The sequence below is a fragment of the Mustelus asterias genome, unplaced genomic scaffold, assembly GCF_964213995.1.
Source record: "Mustelus asterias unplaced genomic scaffold, sMusAst1.hap1.1 HAP1_SCAFFOLD_244, whole genome shotgun sequence".
NCBI classification, from domain to species: domain Eukaryota; kingdom Metazoa; phylum Chordata; class Chondrichthyes; order Carcharhiniformes; family Triakidae; genus Mustelus; species Mustelus asterias.
In genome coordinates this window covers 306115-315918 of record NW_027590215.1, presented here as the reverse complement: position 1 = coordinate 315918, position 9804 = coordinate 306115, and the positions used below count along the sequence as shown (strand labels likewise).

At 45.8% G+C, this 9804-nt stretch overlaps 1 protein-coding gene across 1 annotated transcript; it reads left to right on the top strand.

Annotated features, from left to right (window-relative positions):
* The first annotated feature begins 5475 nt into the window (after positions 1 to 5475).
* On the top strand, positions 5476 to 9372 carry LOC144485903 (uncharacterized). The gene is made up of 2 exons (XM_078203971.1): positions 5476 to 5587; positions 7534 to 9372. The coding sequence occupies exon 2, from the start codon at positions 7895 to 7897 to the stop codon at positions 8735 to 8737; it is 843 nt and encodes a 280-aa protein (XP_078060097.1). The 5' UTR covers positions 5476 to 5587; positions 7534 to 7894; the 3' UTR covers positions 8738 to 9372.
* Positions 9373 to 9804: the final 432 nt, after the last annotated feature.

Here is a 9804-nt window from a genome sequence, read left to right as displayed (position 1 = left end):
GTGGGGAGTGAGCAGCAAAAACTTGGCACACAATTACATCACTTTACACAAGTTAAAAACAAAACAAACGATTTTAAACTTCATCGATGAATTTTTTTGTTATATTCCTCAACCTATTTAATTTGATCAGTTTTTGTTAGGGATGGGTAACTTCTGTTCTTTATAAACTGATTCACGCATTTTGTTAATTCTACATGGGCTCGGAGAATCAGAACCCAGACTTTATCATCCTTATCCTTTTTCTCCTTCTGCCACCACTCCCTCTGTTTTGCGGGAGGGTTGTGGGATTCCAATCAGACCGAATCATTTTATCATAAAAGTAAAATACTGCCGATGCTGGAATCTGAAACAAAAACAGAAAATGCTGGAAAATCTCAGCAGGTCTGACAGCATCTGTGGAGAGAGAATAGAGCCAATGTTTCCAGTCTGGATGTCCCTTTATAAGAGCTCTTATGAAGTGTCATCCAGACTCGAAAGGTTGGCTCTATTCTCTAATCATTTTAATCGATAAGTTTCTTGTTCTTAGTTTCCAAATGGCAGGTAAGAGACCTGTCCGATCCCCACTTGAGCTCTGATTTTTCACTGGCCATGCTTGGGTAAGATTATAACCATGAGAATCTACTCTCAGGTTTTTACTTTTCAGTCCAGTGCTACTTGGAGTATACCGTCACTTCACCGACTATCAGGTCACAAGTCCTTCACAGTCCTTTATGATAAAATAATGTAAACATGCCTGAAAATGCTTAACTTCTTAGTCAGCGACCTACCCCCGTTTGTTGATTAGTCAGATCCCTTTTTTACAGATTCCAGGTTTCTCAGCTGCTGAACACCAGCCGGTCCTGCAATAATCTCATAGAATCTCTACAGTGCAGAAGGAGGCCATTCGGCCCATCAAGTCTGCACCAACCACAATCCCACCGACTCTATCCCCATATTATCCAGTATTATCCAGTATTAAGAGATCCGTAGATAGGTTCATGGACGAAAAGAAATTGGTTTAGGTTGGAGGGTCACAGTTTTTTTTTTAACTGGTCGGTGCAACATCGTGGGCCGAAGGGCCTGTTCTGCGCTGTAATGTTCTATGTTCTATGTTCTATAACCCCATGCATTTACCCGAGCTAGTCCCCCTGACACTAAAGGGCAATTTCGCATGGCCAATCCACCTAACCCACACACCTTTGGACTGTGGGAGGAAACCGGAGCACCCGGAGGAAACCTACACAGACACAGGGAGAATGTGCAAACTCCACACAGACAGTGACCCAAGCTGGGAATCGAACCCGGGTCCCTTGCGCTGTGAACCAGCAGTGCTAACCACTGTACCACCGTGCCACCCCAGTTTAATTCTAACTCATTCTGAGTAAATATTCTCACCAAGGTAAGTACACCCATAGGGAGGGATTTCCAGCTGCACATTCCAGACTTTCACTAACTGCAGGTGGATATCAGATTGAGATATTCCATTCAACCACTCCCAAGGTGAGTTATTCCTATTCATTTATTGTCCAGATCAATATATTAACAATATCTTTAAAACAGAAATTAAACATTCCCATTTGATTTCAGGTACTAACATATTCTGTTAGTTTGTTCTTTATTGTCGATGTCAGGCTGGGGTTGTTCCCCTTGGAGCAAAGGAGGTTGAGGGGAGATTTGATAGAGGTGGACAAGATTCTGACAGGTTTAGATAAGGTGGACAAAGAAAAGCTGTTCGCATTAGCTGACGGGACAAGGACGAGGGGGGTCACAGATTTATGGTTTTGGGTCAGAGATGCAGGGGGGGGATGTGAGGAAGAATATTTTGATGCAGCGAATGGTAATGACCTGGAACTCGCTGCCTACGAGGGTGGAGGAAGTGGAGACAATAAACAATTACACAGGAAATTGGATGGGCATTTGAGGGGGTTTCAAACAAAAATAGTGACTCCTAACTTCCTAACACCCTGTCACTCTGTGATCCTTGTGAAATTTGAAACCATGTATTCGCAACAAGACTCAAAGAGCATCAGCCCACTGGAGGCAAAGTTGTGAGACCGCCAGTCCAGCAGAAAGAAACCCTCCGACCCTCCCCATTGACCAACTGTGAGAATGAACTAAATGCAGTCCTGGATGTAATTGAGAGCAGAAACAATAACAGCAGAATCCAACCCCTGGAATCACTCGTGAACTTGTTGGTGTCTCAGCAGCTGGGATGAAAGACTGAATCTCTTCTCACACACAGAGCAGGTGAATGGCCTCTCCCCAGTGTGAACTCGCTGGTGTCTCTGCAGGTTGGATAATCGAGTGAATCCCTTCTCACACTGAGAGCAGGTGAACGGTCTCTCCCCAGTGTGAACTCGCTGGTGTCTCAGCAGGTTGGATGAATCACAGAATCCCTTCCCACACTGAGAGCAGGTGAATGGCCTCTCCCCAGTGTGAACTCGCTGGTGTCTCAGCAGGCTGGATGAATCACAGAATCCCTTCCCACACTGAGAGCAGCTGAATGGCCTCTCCCCAGTATGAACGTGCTCATGTGCCCACAGGTCGGATGACCGAGTGAATCCCTTCCCACACTGAGAACACGTGAACAGTCTCTCCTCAGTGTGGACTTGCTGGTGTGACTGCAGGCTGGATGACTGAGTGAATCCCTCCCCACACTGAGAGCACATGAATGGTCTCTCCCCAGTGTGGTTGCGCCGATGAACTTCCAGCTCTGATGGGTATCTGTATCTCTTCCCACAGTCCCCACATTTCCATGGTTTCTCCATGATGCAGGTGTCCTTGCCTCTCTCTTGGGTGGACAATCAGTTGAAGCCTCGTCCACACACACAACACGAGTACAGTCTCTCCCCGCTGTGAATGGTGTGATATTTATTCAGGCTGTGTAACTGGTTAAAGCTCTTTAGTCAGTGCACTGGAACACTCTCACTCAAGTGTGGCAGAGTGTTGGTGCTTTTCCAGTCACACTGACCTTTGAAATCTTTTCAAATCAACAGACCGGACAATCATTTCTCCTTCTGGATTCAATGGCCGATGATATTGAGGTCCCAAGAAATATGACTCTGTCAGATCTGACGTGACGTTTGACATTTCGGCCTGTGATTCCTCTTTCAATATCCTGTAAAATGAGTTTACAAAAGTCATCAGTGTCAGTACAGGATAGAAATTCAGAACAGACAATTCTAGTTTCTATGGAACATTCTTTCCTATTTCAGTCCCAAAAAGCTGTAAATCTCCATCCCACACACTCTCCCTCCATTCTCACTCTGCTGTATCTAATATTCACCCTCCCAATTCTCCTGAAGGTGCTGATTGAGGCTGATTGACAGATCCATGTTCACTGCTTCCTGTCCTGGACACAGAGACCATAACAAATAGGAGCTGCAGTCGGCCATTTGGCCCATCGATTCTTTTAAACTATTCAATGAGATAATTCATTCATCTACCTCAGCATCATTCTCCCCACACTAAACCCATATCCCTTGATATCCTCAATATCTAGAAACCAATCAATCTCTCTCTTGAAAATAGTTGATGACTGAGGCTTCACTGTCCTCAGGGGTTGAGAATTCCAAAGCTTTACCACATCCTTGAGTGAAGAAATCCCCCCACGTATTACCTTTTGCTCCATCTTCTTGTCTGTTCCCCATAACTCTTGACACCCTTGTCAGTCAAAGATCTGTCTAACTGGAATATATTCAATGATCCTCAGCCTCCACTGGTCCCTGTAGAAGAGAAATCCAAAAGACTAACAACCCTCTGAGGGAAGAGACGTCTGGAAAGATATAACGTAGCTACAGTTCCATATTAGAAGATATTCAGATCCCAAGGAATATGACTCTGTCTAGATGTGACGGTTGAGATTTTTGCCTGTGATTCCTCGTTCAAAATCCTGTGAAATGAGTTTACAAAGGTAATCACAGTCAGTATAGGATAGAAATTCAGAGTAGACAATTCTAGTTTCTATGGAACATTCTTTCCTATTTCATTCCCAAAAAGTTGTAAATCTCCATCCATATCTATGGATTCTATTTAAAAATGAAAGTGGATGGGCAATTGAAGGAAATAAACTTTCAGGACAATGGGGATATAGAGTGGGAACGGGACTGGAATGTTATACAGAGAGTCAGCCTGGGCTCGAGTTACCGAATGAATTCCTTCTGTGCTGTAATGGCTTTATGACTGGAAATGTATAACATCGCTACAGCATTATATTAAAATGCAAGAAATAATAATAAAAGTATTTGAATACAGGAACATAAATAATATATTTAATCTGGGTACCTTATAACAACACTAGACATATCTCTGTCCTATATTAACGTAAATGTCAGCCATCTCCTGGGGCAAGCTGCCCTTTAATTGTGAACATTAGAAAAAAGACCATCCTTTTAGACAGACAAATAAATGTGTCAAGCTGAGGGAGCAAAGGATGTTTACCAGGCTGATTCAGGGAATGGCGGGACTGATGTATGAGGAGAGACTGACTCGGTTAGGATTGTTTTCGCTGGAGTTCAGATGAATGAGGGGGGATCTCATAGAGACTTATAAAATTCTAACAGGTCGAGACAGGATAGATGCAGGGAGGATGTTTCTGATGGTGGGGGAGTCCAGAACCAAGGGTCACAGTCTGAGGATTCAGGGTAGACCATTTAGGACAGAGGTGAGGAGACATTTCTTCACCCAAAGAGTGGTGAGTCTCTGAAATTCATGACCACAGGAAGTAATTGATGCCAAAACATTGAATGTATTCAAAAGCAGCTAGATATAGCACTTGGGGTGAATGGGATCAAAGGTTATGGGGAGAAAGCAGGATTAGACTATTGAGTTGCTTGATCATCCATGATCTTAATGAATGGCAGAGCAGGCTCGAAGGGCCAAATGGCTTCCTCCTGCTCCGATCTTCTATGTTTCTCTTAAATTTCTTTAAGAGAGAGACCTGGGCCAACCTTTCCTGAGTCTGCACTCTCCCTGGATTCACTTCCTTTTCCTTCAGTTGTTGCAATTCTCCAATTACCCCCAGAATGAGAAAAGAAAGTGTTTTACTCACAGATGTTGGCCTCTTTTAGGTTGAGACTGAAGGAAGTTTGAGTCTGTCTGAAGCTCAATCTTCACGCACACAAAGCCCGCGCTCTGATTGGCTGGAGGACCACGGTCTTTCCGGTCCTCCAAGTCTTCCCATTGGCCAGAGCTGGTGAGCGGAAGTGAATCAGAAGTGCGCATGTGCGGGTTTTGGGGGAATGCGCATGTGCGGGTGTGGGGCGGGGCCCGGGACAAAGCCGGCGCACTGACCATTGTCTGTCTGGGTCTTCCAGCCTTTCCAATTGGACAACAGCTCAGCGCGGCTGGAGGGCACAGGCCCGCCCATCCCCACGTGGGGCTCCGCCCCTCATTGTCTGTCTGCGGGGGATTGACCAATGGGAACTCTGGAGGACCGGAAGGCCTCTGATCCTCCAGCCAATCAGAGCTCCCACATTGTCTGAATGCGGAAGTTGCACAATGAGCTTGTTCAACTGCTCATTCCTGCCCAGCGAAGCTGCTGCTGCTCTTTCTCTGAATGAAGATTGAGCTTCAGACAGGCTCAAACTTCCTTCTGTCTTCAACATCTGTGAGTAAAACACTTTCTTTTCTCACCCTTTCCATTTTGTTTCTCATTCTGGGGGAAATTGTTGACTTGCAGCAACTGATCACGAGAAATAGAAACAGGAGCGGCCACCAGGCCCTTGAAGCCTGTCCCGCCATTCAATCCGATCATAGCTGACTGATGCCGGTTTCAACTCCTTTACTGTGCCATTTCCCCATAGCCCTGTATTCCCCGATCTATCAAATATGTATCCCCCTCCACTTTAAATACTTCTAACGATCCAGCCTCCACCACCCTTTGGGGCGGGGAATTCCAGAGCTTCATCATCCTCTATGAGAAGAAATTCCTGCACACCTCAGTTTTAAATGACTGACCCTTTATTTTGTTTGAGACTCTCCCACTCGTGACAATATCTCACCATCTACCCTGTCAAGCCCCCTCAGGATCTGAAATGTTTCAATAACTCCCTTGTCTTCAAAACGTCAAGGAACACAGACCTTGACAATTTACTCCCTCTTGATAGGACAACCCTCCTATCCCAGGAATTAGCCTGGTGAATTTCCTTTGGACTATGTCCAATATTACTATATCCTTACTTAGGTAAGGGGATCAAAACTGTATGCATTATCCCAGGTGAGGCATCACCAACACACTGTACAGTTGCAACAAAACCTCCCTGTTTTTAAACTCCAACCCCTTTGCAATAAAAGCCAAAATGCCATTTTCCTCCTTAACTCGTGTGGGACCTGCCTGCTAGCTTTTTGTGATTCATGCACAAGAACACCAAGATCCCTCTGTACTTCACTCACCGGCAGCCTCTCTCCATTTAGATAATCTCCCTGTTGATTCCTCCTACTGAAATACATGACCTCACACTTCCCCACTTTAAACTCCATTTGCCAGGTTTAGAAGACAGAGGGGTGACTTTATTGCATCTTCCCCAACTCTCGACTTATCTTTCCCGGCCCTATCCCTGTAGCCCTACATTTTTACCCCACTAATCCACCTAATCTACATCTATTGGGACACAAAGGGGCAATTTAGCATGGCCAATCAATCTAACCCGCACATCTTTGGACTGTGGGAAGAACCTGGAGAACTCAGAAATCCACACAGACATGGAGAGAATGTGCATACTCCACACAGACTGTCACCCAAGGCTGGGATTGAACGCAGGTCCCTGGCACTGAGGCAGCAGTGCTAACCACTGTGCTGCCATGGCGCCATATCTAAATAAACTACAGATTTCTCGCGATCTACCCTCCTTCTTATATCCTCAAACAATTCAAGCAAATTTGTCAAACATAATTTATCTTTCTGAGAACCATGTTGACGAGGTTTGATTATATTCAGCTTTCCTAAATGATTAGCTATTTGCTCTTTGATTATTGACTCCAGCGTCTTGCCAATAATAGATGTTAAATTAACTGGCCTCTAGTTCCCTGCCTTCTGCCTTTCTCCCTTTTTGACCAAGGGAGTCACATTGGCTGACTGCCAATCTTCTGATACTCTCCCGGAATCTAGCAAGTTACAAAAAATTTCAACAAAATTCTCCACTATCTCTTCAGCAACCTCCATTAAAAAGCTGGCACGCAGTTCATTGGGTCCTGGTGATTTGTCCGCCCTTAGTCACTGAAGGGAAAGGAAGTGAGTCCAGTCTATATAATCCATACATTTTTGGTCCAGTCATATAGACATACATCTGTCTGGCAGCCTGCATGGAGATTTCCAGCTCTCTGTGTCCAGGACAGGAAGCAGTGAGCATGGATCTGTCAATCAGCACCTTCAGGAGAATATGGAGGGTGAATATTAGATACAGCAGAGTGAGAATGGAGGGAGAGTGTGTGGGATGGAGATTCACAGCTTTTGGGGAATGAGAGAGAAAAGAATGTTCCTTAGAAACTTGATTTGTCTGTTCGGAATTTCTATCCTGTGCTGACACTGATGACTTTTGTAAATTCCTTTTACAGCATATCAGAAGGTGAGAATTTACAGACAGAAATCTCAAACCAAACGTCACATCAACATCTGACAGAATCACCCAATTCATCGGGACCTCAATATCACTGACCTTTGAATCTAGAAGGGGAAATGTTTCTCTGTTCTGTCAGCTTCTGAAGATTTTAAGTAACTGTGTGACTGGAAAAGCACCAAGACACACACACACACACCTGAGTAAGAGTGCTCCAGTGCACTGAGTGTGGAAAGAGCTTTAACCAGTTACACAGCCTGAAAATACATCGCAGCATCCACAGCGGGGAGAGACTGTACCCATGGTCTGTGTGAGATTTAACTGATTGTTTAAACTACAGAGTCACAAGGACCCGAACCATGGGGAAACTGTGGAAATGTGGGGACTGTGGGAAGGGATACATGTGCCCATCTCGGCTGGAAATTCATCGACGCAGTCACACTGGGGAGAGGCCCTTCAGCTGCTGTGTGTGTGGAAAGGGATTCACTCAGTCATCCGAACTGCGGACACACCAACTAGTTCACACTGGGAAGAGGCCATTCACCTGCTCTGTGTGTAGGAAGGGATTCACTCAGTCATCCAGCCTGCAGAAACACCAGCGGGTTCACACTGGGAAGAAGCCATTCACCTGCTGCGTGTGTGGGAAGAGATTCAGTCAGTTATCCAACCAGCAGAGACACCAGCGAGTTCACACTGGGGAGAGACCATTCACCTGCCCTGTGTGTGGGAAGGGATTCCGTCAGTTATCCACCCTGCGGACACACCAGCGAGTTCACACTGGGGAGAGACCATTCACCTGCACTGTGTGTGGGAAGGGATTCACTCAATTATCCACCCTGCAGAAACATCAGCGAGTTCATACCGGAGAGAGGCCGTTCACCTGCTCTCAGCGTGAGAAAGGATTCACCAAGTCTTCCAGCCTGCAGACACACCAGCGAGTTCACACTGGGGAGAGACCATTCACCTGCTCTCAGTGTGGGAAGGGATTTATTGCCTCATCCAGTCTGCAGACACACCAGCGAGTTCACACCGGACAGAGGCCATTCACCTGCCCGAAGTGTGAGAAGGGATTCACTAACTCATCCAGCCTGCGGACACACCAGCGAGTTCACACTGGGGAGAGGCCGTTCACCTGCTCTCAGTGTGGGAAGGGATTCAGAGTTTCATCCCAGCTGCTGAGACACCAGCAAATTCACGAGTGATTCCAGGGGTTGGATTCTGCTGTTGTTGTTTCTGCTCTCAGTTACATCCAGGACTGCATTTTGTTCATTCTCACAGTTGGTCAATGGGGAGGGTCAGAGGGTTTCTTTCTGCTGGACTGGCCGGTCTCACGATTTTGCCTCCAGTGGCTGGTGCTCGGTAGTTAAGAGATATTTAGTTAGTATTTCTGTTTGAAAGCCCCCAAATGCTCATCCAATTTCCTTTGTAATTGTTTATTGTCTCCACTTCCTCCACCCTCGTAGGCAGCAAGTTCCAGGTCATTACCATTCGCTGCATCAAAATATTCTTCCTCACATCGCCCCCCTCCCCGCCCCTCCACCCCCCATCCCACATATCTGAACCAAAATCTGCACCCCCTTCGTCCTTGTCCCATCAGCTAATGGGAACAGCTTTTCTTTGTCCACCTTATCTAAACCTGTCCGAATCTTGTCCACCTCTATCAAATCTCCCCTCAACCTCCTTTGCTCCAAGGGGAACAACCCCAGCCTGACCTTGACAATAAAGAACAAACTAACAGAATGTGTTAATACCTGAAATTAAATAGGAATGTTTAATTTCTGTTTTAAAGATATTGTGATTATACTTTCCTGGACAATAAAGGAATTGGAATAACTCACCTTGGGTGTGGTTGAATGGAATATATCAATCTGGTATCCACCTACAGTCCAGTGAAAGTCTGGAATGTGTAGCTGGAAATCCCTCCCTAACAGCACTGTGGGTGTACTTACACCTCAGGCATTGTAGCAGTTCAGGAAGGCAGTGTTGGGGTTGACCACGGCCGAGGCAGCTACACACAGCCACATATTCTGTTATAATTGAAGGACTGCAGATTGAATGTGAGGCATTATGGGACTGGACTATCTTGACCACATTCCTGTGACTGCTCAGTTTCTGCAATCACGGACCATGAAAGCTGCTTAGCAGGGCCCTGATAGAGGACCTGGTGAGAATATTTACTCAGAATGAGTGAGAATTAAACTTATTCCAGGACTGGCTGGTGTTCAGCGGCTGAGATACTTGAATCTGTAAAAAGGGGGTCTGACCAATC